The sequence below is a fragment of the Saimiri boliviensis genome, chromosome 2 (genome assembly GCF_048565385.1).
Source record: "Saimiri boliviensis isolate mSaiBol1 chromosome 2, mSaiBol1.pri, whole genome shotgun sequence".
NCBI lineage: Eukaryota > Metazoa > Chordata > Mammalia > Primates > Cebidae > Saimiri > Saimiri boliviensis.
Window position 1 is genome coordinate 36,501,720 of NC_133450.1, and position 25,920 is coordinate 36,527,639.

Here is a 25,920-nt window from a genome sequence, read left to right on the forward strand (position 1 = left end):
ATGGTGAAATCCTGTATACACTGTTTTTTTCAATCTGATCATCGAGAAGGCTACTGACTAAGGAACAGGTAACTTATACAGCCTGGATAGCTGCAAGGGGATGGTTCCTGTTCCAGGTGGGATGGTGTGAGATTTCATCATGCTACTCAGAATCACATGTAATTTAAAACCTATGAATTATTTATTTCTGGAACTATTTAATATTTTTTGACCACAGGTAACAAACTGTGGAAAGCAAGACTGTGGATAAGGGGGGACTTTTGTATTCCATAGTTAAGTTTCTTTTTGTTGCTAAGTAGTATCACTGTTATGACCATAACACAGTTTAATCATTCACCTGTTGATAGGCTTTTGGGTGTTTCGTTTTTTGCTATTATGAACAAAACTATGACTATTTGTATATGCGTCTTATTTTGAATATCTGTCTTATTTTAAATATATGTGAACATGTTTTTAGTTTTTTAAAAATACCTAGGAATATAATTGTTTGATCGTATGTCTTTTTTTTTTTTTTTGAGAGAGAGAGAGTCTTGCTCTGTCACCCAGGCTGCAGCACAGTGGGATGGGTCACTGCAGCCTTGACCTCCCAAGCTCAAGCAATCATCCATTCTCAGTCACCTGAGTAGTTGGGACCTTAGATATGGGCCATCCCAGCTAATTTTTTGTAGAGACAGGGCCTCACTTTGTTGCCCAGGCTGTTCTCAAACTCCTGGGCCCAAGCGATCCTCCTGCCTCAGCCTCCCAAAGTGCTGGGAATATAGGAATGAGCAACCATGTCCAGCTGATCACATGTCTTAATTTTCCAAACTGTTTTCCAAGGTGATTGTACACCAGCTATAGTGTATGTTGCCCTTTGAAGGATTATGCTGCTAGAAAGAAATAATCACTCATAGTTATAACTTTCTTTCTATGAAAATCATTTTGTTAGATAATCTTTTTCCCTCCAAATGAACAAAAGTAGAAGTTACAGATAATCTGTATCATGAAAAAAGTTTCTATGATGATATAGTCATCTCCAAATTATAAACTGTTAGTTTATGTATATACCTAACTTAAAAACATTAGTCTCCTTTCGGTTTCATGGAACCTCTGCTTTTACTCCTAATTGTGAAGGTTGGAAAGAAACTCCTTCTATCTTTGGAACAGCAGGGAGAGGAGGAGGGGAATTCCCTGGGCTGTGGGTGAAGAAATTGGGTAGATGGTTTTTCTCTAGAGAAGTGCTGTCTAATGGAAATCTATCATGAATCACATTTTTTTTCACATATGTAATTTTGTGACACATTGCTTAGTAGGCACATCAAAAAAGTAAAAAGAAACATGAAATTAATCCTTAAATATTTTTATTTAACCAATATTTTCAAATATTATTTAAACATATAAACAATATAACACTTTTTTTTTTTTTTTTGAGATGGAGTCTTGCTCTGTCACCCAGGCTGGAGTGCAGTGGTGCGATCTTAGCCTACTGCAACCTCCACCTCCCAGGCTCAAGCAATTCTCTTGGTTCAGCCTGCTAAGTATCTGGGATTACAGAATTATGCCACCACGTCCAGCTAATTTAGTATTTCTTAAGTAGAGATGGGGTTTCACCATGTTGGTCAGGCTGGTCTCTAACTCCTGACATCATGATCCGCCCACCTCAGCCTCCCAAAGTGCTGGGATTACAGGTATGAGCCACCGCGCATGGCTTATAATACTTATTAATGTAATATTTTGCATTCTTCTTTTCTCAAAGACTTCTAAATATAGCATATATTTTACACTTACAGTGTATCTTACTTTAGACACTAGATTTTCAACAGTTGAAGTGAGCAAGGTAGCCCTACCAAAACAATAAAGTTGTGTTTATGGAAAAATATTGTACATTGTTCTAGTTTTAAAATTAGAATTTAGATTTATTAAAAAGAATCTAAAATTCAGTTTTTCAGTCACACTAGCTACATTGCAGGTGCTCAATAGCCATATATGCCTAGTGGCCACCGTATGGGACTGTGCAGTTCTAGAAAGTTGCCTGTGGGACAGGAAAAGAAAGATGGAGATAAGAGATATTCTCAGTTTGCAGTAGAAAAACCAGTACTGTTTGTGTGAGATTTGACTTAAATAGATTTCTATCGCTTTTTAAAAACCTAACTACCTTATTCTGAATTTAAAATATGAGTTCTAATGTGAATCGTCCCCTTTGTGTTTAGCTTGGCTGTTGGGCTTCTTGGGTTCAAAGGCCATCTCCACCATTTTCTAGCTGTGTGACTTCGACAAGTAACTTTAACCTCTAAGCTTCACTTTTACCATCTAAAAACAGGGAAAATAATAGTGTCCCTCATATTATTGTGAAGATTAAGTGAGATAATACATAAAAAACATGTTGTAGAATGATTAACAGCTTTTAGAAAACAAGTGATGGCTTTTATAAAGTCAAGCTGGCTGGGCGCAGTGGCTCATGCCTTTAATCTTAGCACTTTGCGAGGCAGGCGGATCACGAGGTCAAGAGATCAAGACCATCTCAACATGGTGAAACCCCATCCCTACTAAAAATACAAAAATTAGATGGGTATGGTGGTGTGTGCCTATAGCTTTATGGGAGGCTGAGGCAGGAGAATCACTTGAACTTGGGAGGCGGAGGTTGCAGTGAGCTGAGATCATGCCATTACACACCAGCTTGGTGACAGAGCGTGACTCTGTATCAAAAAATAAAAATAAAAGTCAAACCACTCTCTGGATGGAGACTGTCTGTAGTTTCTTTTTTATTTTTAAAAGTACATTTTTTTTAACCTGTTTAAAAATTACACATCGATTCAATAAATCAACTGTCTCTCAGCACCAGGTAGTCAGCTAGAACAAAAGATGAACACAGTCCCCACCTTCAATCACCTCACATTGCCTAGTGTTAGAAACAAAACAATGTTGGACTAATGTACAAATGAGAAAAGCAAAAACAAGAAAATAACAAAATTTTCCATCAATCCCAAAGAAAAGAAATCCCATAGGTAAAAACTGAGTTTATGAATTGGAAATCTTGTAGTTTTGCATAGTCCTCTAGCTTCCTTTAAAGTAAATATCCACAATTAAATTAGTTAAGATTTATGAAATTAGGTTGACATGGATTTGAATTCTTAATGATTAGCAGTAGGCTTTATTTCTGCCACATAGAAGACACTGCTTGGTTTTCCTCTTGCACTGATTGTCTGTTCCTGAGCCGTGTTTGCTTTTTCATTCAGCAGTTTGTATCTGATTTTTTTAAAAAGGTGGAGAAGTCAGTCCATTTAATCAAACGTCTGAAATACAGAATATTTTTTATGTTATTACTGTTAAGAGAAACTAAATATAGATAAAATAATAATTGAAATAAATAAAATTATATTTATACCACAACTTTTCTTCTTGATATAAAAAAAAAGATATTTTGGGTGAATAAGATATCTTTTTTTAAAATCTAGTGATTAAAACATTATTAAAAGAAACATAATTTCTTAAAATTCTTGTTTTTAAAAGCTGTTTCTGCCCAAGCAAAAACCTATCCATTCAGGATGTTAACATTAAGATTATGGGCTTTTACTCTTTTAAATTTCTTTTTTTTGTGGGGGGACTGAGTCTCTATCTGTTGCCCAGGTTGGAGTGCAATGGCAAGATCTCGGATCACTGCAACCTCCACCTCCTAGGTTCAAGAGATTCTCCTGCCTCAGTCTCCCAAGTAGAGCTGGGATTACAGGCACATGCCACCATGCCTGGCTAATTTTTGTATTTTTAGTAGAGATGAGGTTTCACCATGTTGATCAGGCTGGTCTCAAACCCCTGGATCTGGTGATCTGCTGGCCTTGGCCTCCCAAAGTGCTGGGATAACAGGCGTGAGCCACAGCATCTGGTCTTACTCTCTTAAATTTCTGACAAAATTTAAAACAAACAAAAAATAAAATAAAAATTCTATACCTGCTATTGGTTTATTTGCAAGTTTTTAATCTGTGCTATACTGAATCCTAAGATTTGGTCGTAAGACCTACATACATCATAATATGCTATAGTAAATAAGAGTCCAATTAACTTTCACATTACTTCAGGTGTAATAAGATGAAATCTTTCACATAATTTGTAGTAACATGAAGTCTGTATTAGTAACAAAATTTTCCTACTGTTAAAAATATATATACCTTTTTCCATATGTCAGCAATTTAAAATATAAGTATTTGGGAGCAACTTTTTCAATTTAAGAAGTCAAAATTTAAGTATGGTATATATATAATTTTTTGTCATTCTTTGCATTTGAAGCTCTATCTTAATGAGACCCTAATATTTGAAATTTTGTTGCTGAATATAGCCATCAAGGGATCGAAATTATTGTAAAATACTGAGTTATCTTGAAATAAATTTCTTTAAGTTCTATGCTGTATTGAGAAATGGCAGAGCTTGGGACTCTATCTAGATGGATGTAGGAGGCAGCACATATCTACCGGTCACTGTCTCCACATTATACAAGTTAAGGGGAATATTGGGAACATTCTTAAGGGAGAAAGAAGTGACAAGAAAACAGGTACAGATCAGGAAATGTACGTGGAGGCCTGGGAATTATTGAGTGTGGAAATTTGTTGCTTTTCAGCCACACTGTTCTCCTCTGATGCATTACCTTACACCTATAGTGTGCATCTTGGTAGGGCCCTGTTAGTAAACAAAATGCTCAGCTAGGCATGGTGGCTGACACCTATAATCCCAGCACTTTGGGAGGCCGAGGCGGGTGGATGACTTGATATCAGGAGTTCAAGATCAGCCTGGACAACATGGTGAAACCCTGTATCTACTAAAAATACAAAAATTAGCTGGCTATGGTGGTGCTTATCTATAATCCCAGCCACCCAGGAGGCTGAGGCATGAAAATCACTCAAACCCAGGAGATGGAGGTTGCCGTGAGCCGAGATTGTGCCACTGCACTCCAGTCTGGGCAACAGAGCGAGATTCTGTCTCAAAAAAAAAAAAAAAAAAAAAAACAAAAAAACAGAAGAAAAAAAAAGTAAATAAACAGAATGCTCAAGGGCTAAGCTGGCTTTGGTAGCAGAGTAAGAGAAGGGTGGACAGAAGAGTGGGCACCTCAATTCTATCAGCAAGGCCCCAGGCCACCTGTGATACTCAGTGCGTGCGCGCGCGCGCGCACACACACACACACACACACACACACACACACACACACAGCATTAGCTTTATGAAGGAGGCAACAGAAGACACAATGGCCTTAAAGTTGCATTCAACTCTTTCTGTGCTACTGGGTGTTGTTATCATGGCTGAGAGAAGTTTCATTCTATAGCAATGCACTGCAGAGCTGGTGTTTCAAAGAAACTCAGGATACAGTAGGCCAGGGCCACCCCAAACAGCTGTGCAGATTATGAATTGCACATGAACTACAACGTGGATGGTGTGTACAAGCTACATAACTGTGCTTGATAGTCCTGCAGGCACTCTATGAATATCTGTATCATTTTGCTATGAAAAAAGAGGTCTTGATTGTACTGGCTGATCTAAAAAGTAGGTTGGGAAAGAGCATGATAAGGTTGCAAAGAAGAGTGGGAATGAGAGGAATCACTATGGTAGCACAGCACATAATTCTCTTCTGGTGCCTCACCTGAAGTTCCCTCCCCTCTTTCCTGTGCTGATGTTATCTTTTGACCCATGATGGATTCTAGAGCAGAAACCACAACAAACCCTTAACATTTCATTCCACTTATATTGTTACTGCAGTAGAATAAGATTTAATGTTGAAAGATCCCACTTATTGCCGGGCACGGTGGCTCACGCCTGTAATCCCAGCACTTTGGGAGGCCGAGGCGGGTGGATCAAAAGGTCAAGAGATCGAGACCATCCTGGTCAACATGGTGAAACCCCGTCTCTACTAAAAATACAAAAAATTAGCTTGGCATGGTGGCGCGTGCCTGTAATCCCAGCTACTCAGGAGGCTGAGGTAGGAGAATTGCCTGAACTCAAGAGGCGGAGGTTGCAGTGAGCCAAGATTGCGCCATTGCACTCCAGCCTGGGTAACAGGAGCGAAACTCTGTCTCAAAAAAAAAAAAAAAAAAAAAAAAAAAAAAAAAAAAAAAAAATCCCACTTATTGCCAGGCACGGTGGCTCATGCCTGTAATCCCAGCACTTTGGGAGGCCAAGGCAATCAGATTATGAGGTCAGGAGTTCAAGACCAGCCTGACCCACATGGTGAAACACCATCTCTACTAAAAATACAAAAATTAGCTGGGCATGGTTGTATATGCATATAATGCTAGCTACTCAGGAGGCTGAGGCAGGAGAACTGCCTGAACTCAGGAGGCAGAGGTTGCAGTGAGCTGAGATTGTGCCACTGCACTCCAGACTGGGTAACAGGGTAAGACTCCGTCTCAAAAAGGAAAAAAAAAAAGAGGTCCCACTATTAACAACTTTTGTGTGTGAAACTATAGCTATCATGTATTCCTATAGAGACTTATAATTAAAAAGTTACCTTTAGGTTGTCTTACATGTTTTTTCATCAATTTTGTCTTTTTCTATTTTACTTTTCTTTCCTCACATTCATTCCCTTGAGAAAAGGGGAGACAGATGAGGCACAAGCTTGAGAAAATTAGAAGAAGATTTGATATGAGGGGAGAGAACCAGAGGGAAAAAAGAAAAAGAGTAGGGAAAGCAGGAGAGAGATCATTAGAGAGGAAATGAGAAAGAAAGAAAAAGAAAACCAAAAGCAGGAGAAAAAAAAAAAGACACAGAAGGAGAACAAACTTACTTTGAATCTTAAATTCAGGTTATGTTCTAACCACATCAAAAATGGAGTTTGTTTTGCAATGGAGCTTATTGTTGAATTTCACAAGCAGGTTCCCTTTCAGAGGGCTCCATACTTTTTTATTAAGCCTGGGTTTTATAAACAAAGAATGAACCTGGCTGCTTGGGATTCCAAGGAATTTGATTTGTAATATTTAAGAAGAACATGGAAAAGAAAGATGGGTAAGGGTGGGAAGGAAATTTCTCATATTTTATGTGATTTTCCTTTCTCGTCTTTTCTTGAATATCCTTTGTCTCATTTCTTTTCATCTTGGAAAAAATATCAAAGGATTAGAAATAAACCTATAATTTTGGCTGACTGTAAAAAAAAAATTAAAAAGTTAAGGAGAATAAAGCCTAGAAAGGTAAAAACTTAAACTCAAGAGAGGAGAGAAATGAACTCAGATTCAGAGAGACAAATTTAACCTGGGCCCTATATCATGTATAACCTGAGTTTGTTAAAAAGTACATTTAAAGTGCCACTTTATCCCAAAACCTTATGCAGAAAGGAGAAAAAAATATAATTTTCTCAAACTGCTGAGAGTTTGAGAGATGAATTTGAGATCATGGTCCCAAACTAGCATTGTCCAGGAGCTGGGTGAGTGTGAATCAGATGAACTTAATAATGCCAGGAATTTGTTTTGCTACTGTGGGGAGCAGTTATTATTTTGATTTCTACCTAGAATATAAATTAGAATTACAGACTCATTTTTAATTTATACTCCAATTACATTTAATAAAATGAAGGATTAAGATTTGACAAGTCTTTGCTTTTCTTCCAGGGTATTAAAAGTGAGAGTAAAAGTGGGAACAGGTGATTTAGAGGAGCGTGAAAATGGGGAAAGAAATGCTAATCAGGGGAAAAACCGAAAAACAATACAAGCCTAAGTAAGAAAAAAGTGGGGAAAACATGGGAGAAAAAGACAGAAAGAAGTAAGAAATACATAAGAGAAAACAAACAGGGAAAATAATTAATACTTTGAGGAAAACTGCATGCCCATTTTGTATGTTGTACCACCCTTGTAATTTAACAAGCCCACAGTGGAATTTTGCTCCTCATTTACTGTATCTTTGCTTAGCTTCTGATTTCCAAAGCCCCATTTCAATCTGCCTGCTAGGTTGTTAAATATGAGGCCTGGGACTACAAACATGGCAGCTCATAGAATCTTAATTGCCAAAAGGGTCTTGAGACAGCTAATCATGCCCTCCCCCTCCCCTCACCCAGCCAGTTGCACACACTTTTTATAGCTGAAGAAATTGAGGCCCAGAGAGATTAATGGCTATGTAATACAGAATGTGTAGTTAGAACTAAAAGCTAGGTCATTTGATTCTAACTTCAGTGATTCAGAGTTGATTTCTTAAATAGCTGAAGAAATTGAGGCCCAGAGAGATTAATGGCTATGTAATACAGAATGTGTAGTTAGAACTAAAAGCTAGGTCATTTGATTCTAACTTCAGTGATTCAGAGTTGATTTCTTAATCTTTCCCTTTCAAAATTTTTCCAATTCTTTTCCCCAGCTTGTTTCATGAACTTACTATCACCTAGTCACGGTGTCTCCCAAACTGACATACCCAGTTTTTTAACTCTGGTACCTGCAGGCAGTTAGTTAATAACTCTTATTGACTGTGGATTCATGTCCTTGTTTCCACTGTGATTGCTTCTCACGTGGTTCAAGACTTTGGCACACTTCACCTGACTTTTAGAGTAGCTTCCTAACTGGTCTCCCTACCTCTAGCTTCCTCCAGCTTCTCTTAGAGACTGCAGTCAGAGTAATCATTCTAAAATATAACATTACTGTCGTCATTTCCCTGTCTTTCAGTGGCTCCTCTTTAGCTACCTAACTTCTTAGCATGATCCATTATTTCCATAATTCGGCTCTTGCTTTGCTTTTCAGCCACATCTGTCACTACTCCTAAATTGAACATGCCCAACACTTTCCCATTTGTTTGATTTTGCTCACCTGTTCCCTATATTCAGGCTATCCTTGTTTTCCCCTTTCCTAACTCAAAGACTGCCTTTTTCATACAGTTTCCTTATTTCCTTTCCTAAGCTAAAAATAAGTTCTGGACTTTTCTTTTAAAGTACACCTCTCAGGAGACTGAGGCAGGAGAATTGCCTGAACCCAGGAGGTGAAGGTTGCGGTGAGCCGAGATCGCACCATTGCACTCCAGCCTGGGTAACAAGAGCGAAACTCCATTTCAAAAAAAAATAAATAAAATAAATAAATAAATAAATAAATAAAGTACACCTAACTAACCTACATTCTGGTTTATATTATTTGGGCACGTGTCCTAAGGCCAGGTAACATATCCTGTTATTTTACTGTGTTTTGTTTTTGTTTTTTTGAGACAGCATTCTCACTGTGTTGCGTAGGCTGGAGTGCAGTGGTGTGACCACAGGTCACTACAGCCTTAAACTCCCAGGCTCAAGCCATCCTCCCACCTCAGCATCCCAAGTAGCTGAGACTATAGGCACACACTACTATGCAAGACTATGTCCAGTTCTTTTTAATCCCTCCCACAGCCTACACAGTGCTGCCTATATGATATGTAGGAATCAAATACTGTATGTGCTAGAAAACAGGTAAAATAATTAGTCACATATAGGATAAAGAGAACAGTGTGAATGTTTTACATTAATTTGAAACTCCCATGGCTAATCACATGACTGTATCAGAATGTACACAGAGTGTACTTATTGCATGCAATATTTTTAATAGCAGTAAGGCTGCTAGTAGATTTGCCCTTCCTTTTAGCAACTCAGAGGAAAATATTTGCATCTACTACATATCACTGAAATTTCTACAAATTTAGTGTGATTTCTTTATGAAATACAGTTTAGAGCAGAAGTTAATAGATGAAAATTCTGTACTGCAAAGGAGATTTTGCACTTTTCTCATAAGCTATGATAGCATTTCCTTATAATGTTTTCAGGTTCAATAGTAGCAATTGGAATATAGGTCAAACCACATTATATGAAGCTCATCTGGTACTTATAGACACTAAAGCCCAATGGGGGCTAGCTGCAGTGGCTCATGCCTGTAATCCCAGCACTTTGGGAGGCCAAGGTGGGCAGATCACTTGAGTTCCAGAGTTCAACTAGCCTGGCCAACATGGTGAAACCCTGTCTCTACTAAAAATGCAAAAATTAGCCAGGTGTAGTGGCAGGTGCCTGTAATCCCAGCTACTTGGGAGGCTGAGGCAGGAGAATCACTTGAACCCGGGACGCGGAGGTTACAGTGAGCCGAGATGGTACCACTGCACTCTGGCCTGGGCGAAAGAGCAAGACCCCATCTCAAAAAAAAAAAAAAAAAAAAAAAAAAAAAAGCCCAATAGGAAGGCCCAAAGACAATTCCCATTTGTATAAAAACCTATCCAATAATAATTTCCTTTTTTTGTGGGAGTACATATGACTTGTACATATGACTTAAACTGCCTTCAAGTATTTCTTGCTTTTTGAAGTAGTATTTTTTTTTCTCTGCACTTAAGCCAACCTAAATGTTCCTTCCATAGTATTCTTTTATGTGCATGACTGAAGCTGAGGCTTGTTCCATCTCTCAGATTAGAAAGTAACTTAAAGCTGGTTCAACACTCAGCCAAGAGAGAGATTTCACAGGTGCCTATAAGACAACCTCCACATTAAAAGTTCATTACAGGCTAAAGATTCTTAGACATAGCAATATATAAAGAAAGAACATCGGGCTGGGCGTGGTGGCTGATGCCTGTAATCCCAGCACTTTGGGAGGCCGAGGCGGGTGGATCATGAGGTCAAGAGATCGAGACCATCCTGGTCAACATGGTGAAACCCCGTCTCTACTAAAAATACAAAAAATTAGCTGGGCATGGTGGCGCGTACCTGTAATCCCAGCTACTCAGGAGGCTGAGGCAGGAGAATTGCCTGAACCCAGGAGGTAGAGGTTGCGGTGGGCCAAGATCATGCCATTGCACTCCAGCCTGGGTAATAAGAGCGAAACTCTGTCTCAAAAAAAAAAAAAGAAAGAAAGAAAGAACATCACTGCCTCCCCGCCCCCCAATCCCCCACCATAAACAAAAACAAACATTAAATAGGGCCAGGGTGGTGGCTCATTCCTGGAATCCCAGCACTTTGGGAGGCCCAGGCAGGCAGATCACTGGACGTTAGGAGTTTGAGACCAGCCTGGCCAACATGGTATAACCCGTCTATACGAACAATACAAAAATTAGCCAGGCATGGTAGTGAATGCCTGTAATCCCAGCTACTTGGGAGGCTGAGGCAAGAGAATCGCTTGAATCCAGGAGGCAGAGATTGCAGTGAGCAAAGATCGTGCCACTGCCCTCCAGCCTTGGTGACAGAGCGAGACTCTGCCTCACACAAAAACAACAACAAACAAACAAAAACATTAAATAGTATCACCTGGTAGAGGCTAAAGATGTAGGAGGAAAAAAGGGAAGCTGGATAATTTTATATTTACCAAAAATTTACTTGTAGACCATTGCCCTTGAATATCAGAAAGGATCACAGATCTTATGATTGCTGTATTTTGGATTCTGCCTGCAGGACTAGCCTTGGTGTGGTTTATGCCTGATGATTTACATCCAGGGAATTGGGAAACTAAACTCTACCAGTGCAGAAAAAGAAAAGTGAAGTAGTAAAGTACCGTAATGCCTTCCACTTGAAAGATTGCCCGAGGATCGGCTTTGAGAAAGAGTTTCTTCAATGTAGTATTCTCAGAATGGAGCACATTGAAGAAAGAAAATGTATCAGAAAGTCTAGTTGAATTCCTTTGCTCTTAACCACCCTACTCTTCCAGGAACTAGAGATGGCTACTGGATACCAGGGATCATGATAAAACATGTAGTGGAATTTGTTCCATACCTGAAGTGTTTGATTCTGTTCTCAAGCTCCTGTAAAAATAAATAGCACATTTCAAAAATTTGCCAGCATAACCACAAATATTTAGAAAACACTTACTAGATATAAAATAACTGGTCATTCTTTAAATGCTTTGTGGGTAGTGATGAAACATGTTTAGCAAGCCTAGGTCATTACTGATTATAGAACATATGAGAGTAAAATTATCTAAAACTTCTGCAACATGTGGGCTATTCAATCAGTAAAAGCCATAAAAGTTTATTGTATGTAATAATATGTAATCTATTTTTATTTTTATTTTTTTTTATTTTTTTATTTTTTATTTATTTTATTTTTTATTTTTTTTTTTTTGAGACAGAGTTTCGCTCTTGTTACCCAGGCTGGAGTGCAATGGCGTGATCTCGGCTCACCGCAACCTCCGCCTCCTGGGTTCAGGCAATTCTCCTGCCTCAGCCTCCTGAGTAGCTGGGATTACAGGCACGTGCCACCACGCCCAGCTAATTTTTTGTATTTTTAGTAGAGACGGGGTTTCACCATGTTGACCAGGATGGTCTCGATCTCTTGACCTCGTGATCCACCCGCCTCGGCCTCCCAAAGTGCTGGGATTACAGGCTTGAGCCACCGCGCCCGGCTGTAATCTATTTTTATTACGTCTATGGCCAGTCACTCCATAGGGCCGCTGGCATCCCCAACACTGCTGCCTCCCTGTCCTTCTCTTATCAGGCTGAGAGAAGTTAACTGCTGCTGCTGAGCCTACAAATAAATAAGGTCAATTATGTTGGGAATAGAAGGTTTCAAAGAGAACTGAGGATAAATTCTGAAATGGTCGGTTAGGAGAAATCACCAACTTCTGGTAGCTTCTTTATCACCAAGTCTGTGGCCTTACTGGGGGTGGTCATGCTTGGGAATATTACAGGTAAATAAAGTACCTTATTTACATTTAATAACATTTCTTATGGTTTATTGGATAAAATAGGAGACTAGCAGTTTTTTTTTTAGAAGTTTCACTTTCAGAAATGTCTTTGGATAAAGAAGCTTATTTTCTGTGCTCCTAATTTTTAAAATTGATAACAATAATTAAAATACTTATTTTCTTAACCTCATTGGCATACTAAAATGTAAACTTAAGTCACATAATTTTCACCAAATTCTTATTTCTTGACACATTTTCAATAAATATTTTGGAAGTATTGAATAAAACAAATAGTTCAGGAAGAATAATTATCTTAGCTATTATCCTCCAAAATAAATGTGCAAAGACATAATTGTGATCCATTTTAAGGGGTCTGGCAAATTCACCCAGTTCAGGTTCTACAATGGATCTTTCAGAAAGTAAATGTTAAAATGGTAATTTTCTATAGAGTTCACAAATAAATATTCATATAGTCTTTATCAAATAGATCTGATTACTTAAGTGAAGGTTAAGCTTGATGATAAAAATTTTCAAGAGGCTGAGAAATATCAAGTAAATGTACCTTGAAAAATAGATGCAAATTAAAATAAAGCCTGCCATTATCCTCTTTAAAACAAAGGAAAGAGCCACGGTGGCACTACTGTCAAGATATGGGAAGAAATACAAATGTTTTATAAGTAAATTCTTCATTTCTAAGGACCTAAAGTGACAGTATAGATAAGTTTAAGTCTCCAACATTTTTCACGCATCTAGATTTAAGATGCTCAATTTACATTTTAAAGACTAGCAGAATATTCAACAAGGTTATTGTTTTGTTTTGTTTTGTTTTGTTTTGTTTTGTTTTTCTGAGACAAGGTCTCCCTCTGTTACCCAGGCTAGAGTACAGTGGCTCTGCTCTATCATGGCTCTCTGCAGCATTGACCTCCCGGCTCAAGCAATCCCTCTGCCTCAGCCTCCTGAGTAACTGGGACCTCAGGTACACTACCATGCCCAAATAATTTTTTTCTTTTTCTTTTTTTGTAGGGACAGGGTCTTGCCATATTTCCCAGGGTGGTCTTAAGCTCCTGAGCCCAAGCAATCCTCCTGCCTAGGTCTCTCAAAGTATTGGAATTACAGGCATGAGCCACTGTACCCAACCTAGTTTTTTATCAGTGTTCCAAAGTACACAGTTATAAAGTGTTACTGAAATCCATGGTCTTGGAAAAGAAAAATAATATATATAACTTATTTATCAATCTCACGAGCATGACTAAATCCTACAAATATCTGCAATACAGCCGTAGTGAATTCCATTCTTTCTTAGAATATTACATCTTTCATTCATAATAACATTCTCAAATTAGACTCTAGCTAGTAGTTATATTCCTGATGCAAATAGGCAATACAAAGAAATCCATGCTTTATTAAATTGGGCTTAAGAGGATTACTTATAACCAAAATTTGTTTTATTTTCTTTTTCTTCATCTATTTATTTCTCTCCAGTAGAGTCTGCTGATAAATGACACAAGGAGCTGAGAAGGGAGGGGTGAGACCTTGAAGAATTTGAAATTTGTTAATTTTTTTTTTTTTTTTAGACAGTTTCGCTCTTGTTACCCAGGCTGGAGTGCAATGGCACCATCTCGGCTCACCGCAACCTCCGCCTCCTGGGTTCAGGCAATTCTCCTGCCTCAGCCTCCTGAGTAGCTGGGATTACAGCACGCGCCACCATGCCCAGCTAATTTTTTGTATTTTTAGTAGAGACGGTGTTTCACCATGTTGACCAGGATGGTCTCGATCTCTTGACCTCGTGATCCACCCGCCTTGGCCTCCCAAAGTGCTGGGATTACAGGCGTGAGCCACCGTGCATGGCTGAGATTTGTTAATTCTTAAGATCTTTTATATCTTTGAAATTCCATGATTTTTGCTATTTATTTAGGGATTCATTTTTTCATTGTTTCTAATAATGATCATAATAGTGAGGCTAATGAAACAGTACCTGCTGAGCATTTTTCATCCTAACAAAGTTATTCTTATAATTTTTAATATTTTGAAAAGCAATAGGGGCTAGTATAGAAAAATTCTCAGAGAGTGATGTCAGCAAGATAGATGATTAGAGATGTCCGGCATTCATCCTTCCCCACAAGAAAGAACAGAGGCAGTGAACAAACTGTTAAGATGTGACTGGGGTGTCAAAGGGAGGTCACTAGAGTGCAGCTGACATGTCTGTGGTGATGGAGAAGAGACATGTCTGTGGTGATGGAAAGTCCAGGAGGGCAGTGTGGAGGCACCTATATCACTCATGTGGATTGGATCTGCCCAGAGTCAGGGGAGACTTCTCATAGCAGGAAAAGATAAGCAGAAAAGCCCCAGCAGCCCCTGTTGCTACCAAAAACACCTAAAGTTCTTATAACAGGAGAATCCATAGTCCTCACAAGCCCTGAGCCTAGTTTGGAGAGTTGCTGGGAATTCACACAGCTGCAATGCCTCAGGTTAAGAGCACAAGGTATGCACTCCTAATCCCCAGTCACCACCTGTGAGCAAAGCTACTGCTTGAGACCAGAGCCATCTCTTGAGAGTACCCTGCTCTGGGGGGCCACTGGCCACTGCATCTCTCTAGCCCTAGGGCTCCGTCTTCATCCCACCAAGCCCACACCGGTGGCTGAACACCACACCACCTGTGCAGAACCTGGGCCAGGATCTGCTGTGGCTTTCGTTTTACACAGCAGGGAAACCAACCCTCACGGTTGCACTTCTAGCCATTGGGAGAGTATGGCAGTCTTATCCATGGAGAACCCACCCTTGAGCCAGCCAAATGCTGCATACACACCCTCAAGTAAGAGAGACCCCTGAGCCTCTGAACAGTTGATACAGCCCCAGTCAAGGAGAACGGCTATGTGCCTATGCTTAGGACATGAAGAAACAGTTCCACAGTGCCTCCATCCCTTACAGACATGTTCCTGGCCTGCCCAATGACCCTGCACCCAAAATCAGGGCCTGAGACACAGTCCTGCAGGTTGTTCCTGACAGGCATGCCCCCAGGCCAGCCAAGCAGGCAAGAACCCATGTCCAGGACCAGAGAAACAGTCTTATAAGCCACCCCAGGTGGACATGCTCCAGGCTACCAAGTAGCCCTGTACCCACATATCAACCCTCAGAAATAGCCCACAGGCTTCCACTTCCCCCTGTGGGCATGTCCCTGAGTTGGCCTAGCAGACTTGCATTGCTGTTCCATATTGAGAAACAGCTCTTGGGCCACCCCCAGTAATCATGCCCCCAGATCACCCACACCCAAGCAGCTGTGCATCCACATCCCAGGCCTGAGAAACATCTCTGTGGGCTGCTACTCATAGACAACAACTGTGTGATCATGCTCCTGTCCAAAGTAACAGCTCCATGGCCCCAAACTCAGCAAGCCAGACCCAGGTTGGCCAACCCACTGTGTGCATGTGCCTGTCCCTGACCTGAGACACAGCCTGGTGAGCCCACCCTTGGCAAAGCTGTACCACTGATGCCACAAACTCTCTAAGCCTAGGCTACTGAGAAACTTGCAAATGCTTAAGAAACTACATGGAGATTACACTACTGTATCCATTTAGAACCAAAGCCAACACAACTTACTGAACTGACATGCCAAGACCCATTCATACAAATAAGTCTTTCCCTGTGACACTACTCCATAATATTGGAAGAGGCATTTTTTCCACTAGATGCATAGAACTTAACGTAGGACCATAGAAAACGTGACACTTCCAAAGGAAAACAATAATTCTCGGCTGGGCGCGGTGGCTCAAGCGTGTAATCCCAGCACTTTGGGAGGCCGAGGCGGGTGGATCACGAGGTCAAGAGATCGAGACCATCCTGGTCAACATGGTGAAACCCCGTCTCTACTAAAAATACAAAAAATTAGCTGGGCATGGTGGCGCGTGCCTGTAATCCCAGCTACTCAGGAGGCTGAGGCAGGAGAATTGCCTGAACCCAGGAGGCGGAGGTTGCGGTGAGCCGAGATGGTGCCATTGCACTCCAGCCTGGGTAACAAGAGCGAAACTCCGTCTCAAAAAATAATAATAATAATGATAATTCTCCAGTAACAGACACCAGTAAGAAAATATATGAAATGTCAGAAAAAGAATTTAAAATAATCTTAAGAAAATCTTTTGAGTCTCAGTATGGATCATGCATGAAAAAAAAGTTAAAAAAGAAAAAAGAAAAAAAAAGAAACCCTTAAGATTAAAATCTTTCACCGGGCACGGTGGCTCAAGCCTGTAATCCCAGCACTTTGGGAGGCTGAGGCAGGTGGATCACGAGGTCAAGAGATTGAGACCATCCTGGTCAACATGGTGAAACCCCGTCTCTAATAAAAATACAAAAAAATTAGCTGGGCATGGTGGCCCGTGCCTGTAATCCCAGCTACTCAGGAGGCTGAGGCAGGAGAATCGCCTGAACCCAGGAGGCGGAGGTTGCGGTGAGCCGAGATCACGCCATTGCACTCCAACCTGGGTAACAAGAGCGAAACTCTGTCTCAAAAAAAAAAAAAAAAAAAAAAAAAAATCTTTCACGGATAAACAAAAACTAAGGAAATTTATCATCACTAGATTAGCCTTACACAAAATGATTAAGGGACTTATACATAGAAATGAAAAGATGGTAGCCACCATCCTGCAAACATGTAAAACTATAAAACTCAAAGGTAGAGCTGATACACAAAGGAGAAAGAGAAAGGAATAAAACCTTATCACTACAGAAAATCATTCAACTGCAAAATAAACAATAAGAGAGGAAGCAAGGAACAAATATATATATACATATATATATTTGTTCCTTACTTCCTCTGGTTATATATATATATATAACCAGAAAACATGACAGGAGTAAGTCTTCACCTATCACTAATAACCTTAAATATAAATGGATTAAATTTCCTACTTAAAATATATAGACTGACTGAATGTATTTTTTAAAAAATGACCCAGCTATATGTTGCCTATATGAAACTTACCTCACCTGTAAAGATACATATAGACTGAAAGTGAAGAAATGAAACAAGATATCTGATGCAAGTGGAAACCAAAATCTGGCAAGAGTAGCCATATTTATATCAGATAAAACAGACTTTAAATCAGAAACTGTAAAAAAAAGATGAAGAAAGTAATTCTATAACTATAAAGGAATCAATTTAACATGAGGATATAACAATTTTAAATATACATGTACACTGGAGCACCCAGATCTATAAAGCAAATATTAGATATAAAGGCAAATATAGATCCCAATACAATAACAGCTGGGGACTTCAACACCCACTCTTAGCATTGGACAAATCATCTAGACAGAATATCATCAAAGAAACATGGAATTTAAACTGCATCACAGACCAAATGACTTAGCAGATATTTATAGAACAGCTGCACAGTACACATTCTTTTCATCAGCATATGAAATGTTCCCCAGGATTGACTCTATGTTAGGACACAAAACAAATCTCAAAAAGTTTATCCAACGATTTTTAAAAATCAAAATCTTATCAAGTATTTTATCTGAACATAATGGAATAAAACTAGAAAACAGTAACAATAGGAACATTCAAAAGTATGCAATACATAAAAATTAAACAACATGCTCCTAAATGACCAATGGGTGAAGGAAGAAATGAAGGCTGCTATTTAAAATTTACTGATACAAATGGAAATAAAAATAGAATATACAAAAACGTATGGAGGCACAGCAAAAGCAGTATTAAGAAGCAAGTTTATAGTAATAAATACCTGCATCAAAAAACCAGAAAGATGTCAAATAAATAACCTAATGATACACCTCAAGGAGCTAGAAAAGCAAGAATAATCCAAACTCAAAATTAGTAGAAGGAAAGAAATAATAAAAGAGCAGAAATAAATGATATGGAGACTGAAAAAAAAACCCAAATAATTACAAAATATGATTAATTCTTTTTTTTTTTTTTTTTTTTTGAGATGGAGTTTCACTCTTGTTACCCAGGCTGGAGTGCAATGGCGCAATCTCGGCTCACCGCAACCTCCGCCTCCTGGGTTCAGGCAATTCTCCTGCCTCAGCCTCCTGAGTAGCTGGGATTACAGGCACGCGCCACCATGCCCAGCTAATTTTTTGTATTTTTAGTAGAGACGGGGTTTCACCATGTTGACCAGGATGGTCTCGATCTCTTGACCTCGTGATCCACCCGCCTCGGCCTCCCAAAGTGCTGGGAAAACATGATTAATTCTATGAGGCCAGCATTGCTCTGATACCAAAACCAGACAAGGACATGACAAAAAAGGGAGACTATAGGTCAGTATCCCAGATGAATATAGATAATAAAATCCTCAACAAAACCCATAGAACTGTACAACACAAGGAGTAAACCATAATGTAAACTATGGACTATAGTTAATAACAATGTATTAATATTTGCTCATTGACTGTAACAAATGTACCACGTGTAAGATGTTAATAGAAGAGACCATGGGGGATTGTTAGGAGGGTGCAGTGGGATGCATGTGTGGAACTCTATGCACTATTTACTTGGTTATTTTGTAAATCTAAAACTGCACACAAAAATGAAATTTATTAATCATTTTTCATAAATTTTTTAAAAAGGCATTTAAAGTGAATCTAATGGTCTAGGGCATTTGTTTTGGGCAAGGAGAGAAGTAGCTGAAATGATTTCACTTAACTTCGTGAGATTTTGATTTGTGGTATGTTTTGAAGTGTCAGACAAGGGGTGGGGGCACTGGATTTGAGACATAAGAATGAAATAAAACATAAGGAAGACATCAGAGTGACCAGACATAATCAATGATTATTTAGGACAAATTCCTAAGTGGGATGGATTAATTTAATCTCATTTTTTAAAAGAAATCTTGGGCATTCTAATAAAGCCTTGCTCAGGTATTTTAGTGAAAGGTACATTTTCTACTGAGCAGCACCTGTATCTGTCCTTCTGCAAATTATATTCCTGTATCCCTTTCCTATTTCTAATGGCTTCTGTTTTTCTCTTCCTACTTTACTCTTTAAATCTTTGTACTTTCTCTTCTAACACATCAGACTTACAAGTTGTCCTTGTCATTGTTTACTTACACTGAAATAACTCAGTGGTTACCATAAAAAAAAAATAGATCAGTGTTCTGGGGAGAAATTTATTTCAGTGACTTCTGTGCCCTTGGTAAAAATAGGAAAATGTCTGTGGGTGATAACAGCAATTCCCACGCTGAACCGTATTTTTTATCTTTTTGAGCTCCTAGTCCTGGAAGAAAGCTCCCTGGAAGATTCCTGGTAGAAAGCTCCCTGGAGCTTGAGCCTATGTTTCTTTCCACAGCTATAAAGCAGAGTTTTTATTTTGACTCTAGGGCTTCAGGAGAAGCCACTGTGAGAGAAGAAACTTTGCTGGGTATATAGGACTGACTTCTCCTAAGGAAGTGGTTCTCAAACCTGAGTGTGCATTAGAATCACTTGGAAGTTATTAAAACACAGAATTCTATGCCCCATCCCCAAGCTTATGATTCAGTAGGATGGGGTGGGACCTGAGAATTTATGGCTTTAACCAGTTCCCAGGCAATGCTGCTGGTCCAGTGTCATCACTTTGAGAACAACTGGTATAGGAACCTTAGATATTTAACAATACTTTGCTTGAGCAGTCAAGAGCCAATACTTTCAGTGCCTTGGCACTTGGATCTAGAGGCTCTGGGATTATGAAAAATGTGCTCAAGCAGCTAAAACAAACTACTCCGATTTCAAGGTTTGTGGCTCTCCCAAGGATCACCCATATTCCTTTGTTTCCCTTGGCTTATACTTTGCTAGGAAAGAAGACTTTTTAGAGAAAACAGCTTTGAGTAGTTAATCCTCAGCTGACTATTTTTGCGTACTATATATACATATATATGTATGTGTGGGTATATATATATATACACATATATTTTTATATATATATGTGTGTGTATATATATATATATACACACATATATAATAATAATAATTATTATTTTTTTGCAACAGGATCTTGTTTTGTCCTCCAGGCTGGAGTACAGTAGTTCTATTATGGCTCACTGCAGCTTCAACCTCTCCAGGGTTAGATGTTAACCTAACCAGGATGGTACTCCTGCTGTAGCTTCCACTTCAGGCTCCCTAGTAGCTAGGACTACAGGTGCATGCCACCATGCTTTGCTAAATTTTTGTATTTTTTTTTTGTAGAGACGGGGTTTTGCCATGTTTCCCAGGCTGGTCTCAAACTCCTTGGCTTGAGCGATCTGCCCACTTTAACCTCTCAAAGTACTGGGATTGCAGGTGTGAACCACTGAGCCTGGCCCTATGATACATTTTTTGTCAGAGGAGCCATTGTAAAGAAGACACATTTTTTCTTTAATCTCCACGATTGAAAATGAATTATTAGTGATAATAATAATTCATTTACTGAGCAACTAATATTTCCCAAGCCCTCTGTGTACTTTCATCACTCTGCTTCTTAGAACCTTACAATGTACCTAGTGTGTCTACTGTTTTCATTTCATTACACTCTTCTAAGGAATACCCTAGAGCACTCTTATATTAGACTTTAGCATGCATTCCATTATTCATTTTCGCAGATTGTCACAGTGATTAAGATTACATTATAAGGCCGGGCGTGGTGGCTCAAGCCTGTAATCCCAGCACTTTGGGAGACCGAGGCGGGTGGATCACGAGGTCGAGAGATCGAGACCATCCTGGTCAACATGGTGAAACCCCATCTCTACTAAAAGTGCAAAAAATTAGCTGGGCATGGTGGCACGTGCCTGTAATCCCAGCTACTCAGGAGGCTGAGGCAGGAGAATTGCCTGAGCCCAGGAGGCCGAGGTTGCGGTGAGCCGAGATCGCGCCATTGCACTCCAGCCTGGGTAACAAGGGCGAAACTCCGTCTCAAAAAAAAAAAAAAAAAAAAGATTACATTATAAGAAACATGAAAGTGTCTAGACTCCTGGCAGGAGAATGCTTAAAGTCTATCCAGAACAAATGGCTTAGTGTTCAGTTTTGAGAAGTTTTGCAGGGACTGACTTCACAATCTACAGAACCTACAGAAACTGGTTCTGTTGTTTTTCAATATATAATAAATAAGTCTTCTTAAAAAATTTATTTAAGAGTCAGTGTCTTGCTCCATCACCCCAGCTGGAGTGCAGTGGCTTAATCATGCTCACCACAGCTTCAGGGTCCTGGGCTCAAGCCACCCTCCCACTTTTGTTTTAGTGACAAGGTCTTGCTAAGTTGCCCAGGATGGTACTCCTGCTGTAGCTTCCTGAGTTGATGGGATTACAGGATTGTGAGCCACTTTGCCCAGGTTATTTTTTAAATTGATTGCTATATTACCTAATAATAAAATTTTCCTCTCTGGTAAAATAATTTTTACTTTAAATCTACTTTTAAAATATAGGTAGCTTTCTGTGAACATATTCCTCATACATTTGAATATGGTCATTGTCACCTATTAACATTCTCCTATCACCTCAATTTTTTTTTTTTTTTTTTTACAATATTTAATCAGTTTTGTGCTCTTTTTCCCAGTTCTTCTCTAGGTTCAGTTTATTGGGTAGTATAGTGGAAAGATTACTTCAGACATCCTGTGTCATAGAGAATCATGTTTGTACTGTATTAAATGTGAGTCAAATCTACATTAAGTTTTTTGATTGAGTTTAATCTTTGCTTGAACCTATCTTCCTCCCTCTTTCCTTCTTTCTTCCACCCTATATTTTATCCATATGTATACCTAGATATACTTTGAAAAGTTACCATGTACCTGGCATTGTGAGCATTTTAATATCAGCTATTTAATTCTTATAGCAATTCTACAGGGTGGATATTATTCCTAGTTTACAAATGAGGAAACAGACTTGAAGTTAAGTAACTTGCCCAAGATCATAGAGCTAGTAAGATAGAGAAGCCAGGATTTGAACCCAGAGATCTGACTGCAAAGTTTTTTCTCTCTTTTGTTTTTTCTTTTTTCTTTTTTGAAGGCAAGGTCTCCCTCTGTCACTCATGCTGGAGTGCAGTGGTGCGATCTTGGCTCACTGCAACCTCCATCTCCCAGGTTCAGATGATCCTCCCACCTCAGCCTTCCAAGTAGCTGGGACTACAGTCACATGCTACCACATCCAACTAATTTTTGTAGAGAGAGGGTTTCACCATATGGCCTAGGCTGGTCTCGAACTCCTGGACTTAAGCAATCTGCCTGCCTTGGCCTCCCTAAGTGCTGAGATTACAGGTCTGAGCCACCATGACCAGTGGCAAAGCTCAATCACTATTGGCTGTGTTAAACTATTTCCCAATGAATGAATCCTAGATTCAATTTACTTTTTTTTTTGTTTGTTTTTGAGATAGTCTCTCTCTGTTGTTCAGGCTGGAGTACAGTGGCACAATCTTGGCTCACTGCAAGCTCTGCCTCCTGGGTTCAAGTGATTCTCCTGCCTTAGCCTCCCAAGTAGCTGGGATTACAGGTGAATGCCACCATGCCTGGCTAGTTTTTGTATTTTCAGTAGAGATGAGGATTCACCATATTGGCCAGGCTGGTCTTAAACTGCTGACCTCGTGATCCGCCCTCATGGGCCTCCCAAAGTGCTGCAATTACAGACATGAGCCACTACACCCAGCCCAATTTACTTTTTAAATTATATGTGTAATTAATTATATAATAAAAGTTTAATAGAAGCATCTATCAATAGCTACAACAAATATTTATTCCATTAATCATCAACTATGCCCAAAGTGTGGTTTCTTCCCAGATGATAGAAATAAAATACCATTGTATTTACATTTGTTGCAAGTTTTTGCTTTTCCAGCTTATAATTCCTTATTAGTCATGTAGCTCTTTTTTCTTTCTTCTTCTTCTGCTTTTTTTTTTCTTTTTTAAATAGAGACAGGGTCTCCCTATGTTGCCCAGGTGGGTTTTGAACTCCGGGCTCAAATTAACATTTGTTAATTGTATCCCTTACTCTTGGGCTCAAGCAAGCCTCCTGCCTCAGCCTCCCAAAATGCTGGGATTACAGGCAGGAGCCACCATGCCAGCCATAGCTCTTTTCATTTAAATTCTACCTATGGCTTTTTAAAAAATGGGGCTCTGTTGTTTCACTGAATTGACGTACTATTTCCTGGTTAGCCATTTTCCTACCAGTGAGCATTTGGATTACTTAGAGGTTTTCATTATGAAATGCTGTGTTCAGATAAGTTATTTTCCCCTTTGAATTATTTCTTTGACATATATTACTATAAGTAAAGGAGTACAAACATTTGGGGTGTGAATTGACAACCATTTACAGGGACACCATGAATGTTGTTGACACCTAATGAAAAGCTAACTGGTAATTGCTTAACTTGTATTTCTTTGATTATTAGTAGGATTGATTCCTTCTCAAATAGTTGTCTTCTGGAGTAAATTTTCTATTTATGTCCTTAAATTATTTGTTACTGTATCCCTTACAAATTCCTACCAGCTACTTGTATATAAAGGTAATCTATTATGCTTTCTCTTCTCTGTTGTCATACATTTATGAATGTATTTATTTATTTGTTATTATACTTTAAGTTCTGGGGTACATGTGCAGAATGTGCAGGTGTATTATATAGGTATATATGTGCCATGGTTGTTTGCTGCATCCATCACCCTGTCATCTACATTAGGTATTTCTCCTAATGCTATATCTCCCCATCACCCTGCCCCCTGCTATCCCTCCCCTACCCACCCCACCACCCCTTGCTATCCCTGCCCTATCCTTCCACCCCCACAACAGGCCCTAGTGTGTGATGTTCCCCTCCCTATGTCCATGTGTTCTCATTGATCAACACCTACTTATGAGTGAGCACATGTAGTGTTTGGTTTTCTGTTCTTGTGTCAGTTTGCTGAGAATGATGGTTTCTGGCTTCATCCATGTCCCTGCAAAGGACATTAACTCATCCTTTTTTATGGTTGCATAGTATTCCATGGTGTATATGTGCCACATTTTCTTTATCCAGTCTATCATTGATGGGTATTTGTGTTGGAAATGTATTTATTTTAAAAAAATGATTTATTTGGCAGATATTTGTAATTGTTATGCAGTCAACCAACTTGGAACTCTTTTCCCCCAGAGGTTCATACTTCATCAGGTCTCTGCTCAAATGGCCTTGACCACCTGTATAAAATGTCTCTCCACCTTCCTCTAATCACTTTCATTCTATATTATCTCTTTTTATTTTCATCACAGCACATTCCAGCTGGCATAACATGTATTGTCTGTGTCCCCCACTAGAATAAAACATTTCATGAGATAGGGACTTGATCATTTTTGCTGCTGTATCCCCAGTGCCTAGTGCACAGGAAGTGCTCATAAATATTTTTGAGTGAATGATGCAAATTCTGCCATTGAAAATTACTATTATTGTGTCAGTAGACAATAAATGATCTTTCCTCTGTAAATGAGGCAATGATACCATCCCATTTTCTTCTGGCTCATTATAGTTAGTTTTGAAATAATTTACTCTTTTCTTATTTTAATTTTTTAATGGTATTTCATAAATCTTTGACCAACATTTTCCTAGAATTTTGCTTTTTCCATGATTTTGAATTCATATCAGTTTGGATCTATTTTTGCATCTTTTTTTTTTTTTTTTGAGACAGGCTGGGGTACAGTGATGTGTTCGGAGCTTACTGTAACCTTGAACTCCTGGGCTCAAAAGATCCTCCTGCCTCAGCCTTTCCTGCAGCTAAGACTGTAGTCACATGCCATCACACCTGGCTACTTTAAAATTATTTTTGTAGTGACAGGGTATTGGTAAGTTGCTCAGGATGATCCTCCCACCTCAGGCTCCCAAAGTGCTGGCATTATAAGCATGAGCCATTGTGCCTGGTTATATCTTTATTTCTATATTCTAATCTTTGTACTGGTAGTTCTGGTGGGCATTTATTATAACATGGCTTAAGATTTTATAGGACTGAGTAGACTGTTGACACTTTTCATTCCAATTGTTTTCTTGAGATTTTTTTCTTTAACTTTTAATATGGAAAATCAAACACACTAAATTAGAATAGTATAGGAATTGGAAAACTTTTTTTGAATGCACAATAGAATATTTTTGACAATGCAAAACAATGATCCTAGCATTTATGCTTTCCTTTATATTAGCCAGTTTTTCTAAGTCCCAAGTTTCTAATGAAAATATTTTCACCATGTACAAAATAGTTCCCAAAATTTTAGTAACATATTACCATTGTTCTTTTAATTCACCAAGCCAGCTTTGAGCCCTTCTCTGTGTCCAGCATGTGTTCTAAGAGGTGTGAAGGATACCATACAAAGAAGAGTGCTCCCTACCTGCAAGGTGTTTATAATCCAGTTGGGAAGATAAAAACTGTTAAGTGAAAGAACTAGGGAATATACTGCCATCATCCTAGCTTTAT

General features: G+C 39.0%; 1 protein-coding gene across 2 annotated transcripts in view; it reads right to left on the reverse strand.

Moving 5' to 3' along the window:
- Window positions 1–2,730: 2,730 nt before the first annotated feature.
- The window catches only part of GARIN2 (golgi associated RAB2 interactor family member 2), a 35,304-nt gene continuing 12,114 nt past the window's right edge, over window positions 2,731–25,920 (reverse strand). Inside the window, exons 6-7 of one of the 2 annotated variants that reach the window (XM_074393106.1) lie at window positions 11,633–11,661; window positions 7,597–7,661 (exon numbers count right to left, since the gene is read on the reverse strand). In XM_074393106.1, coding sequence (XP_074249207.1) covers window positions 7,597–7,661; window positions 11,633–11,661 — 94 coding nt within the window. Of the gene's footprint in view, window positions 3,273–7,596; window positions 7,662–11,632; window positions 11,662–25,920 lie in introns of those variants that run through there. The other variant, XM_074393105.1, reaches the window with a different exon arrangement.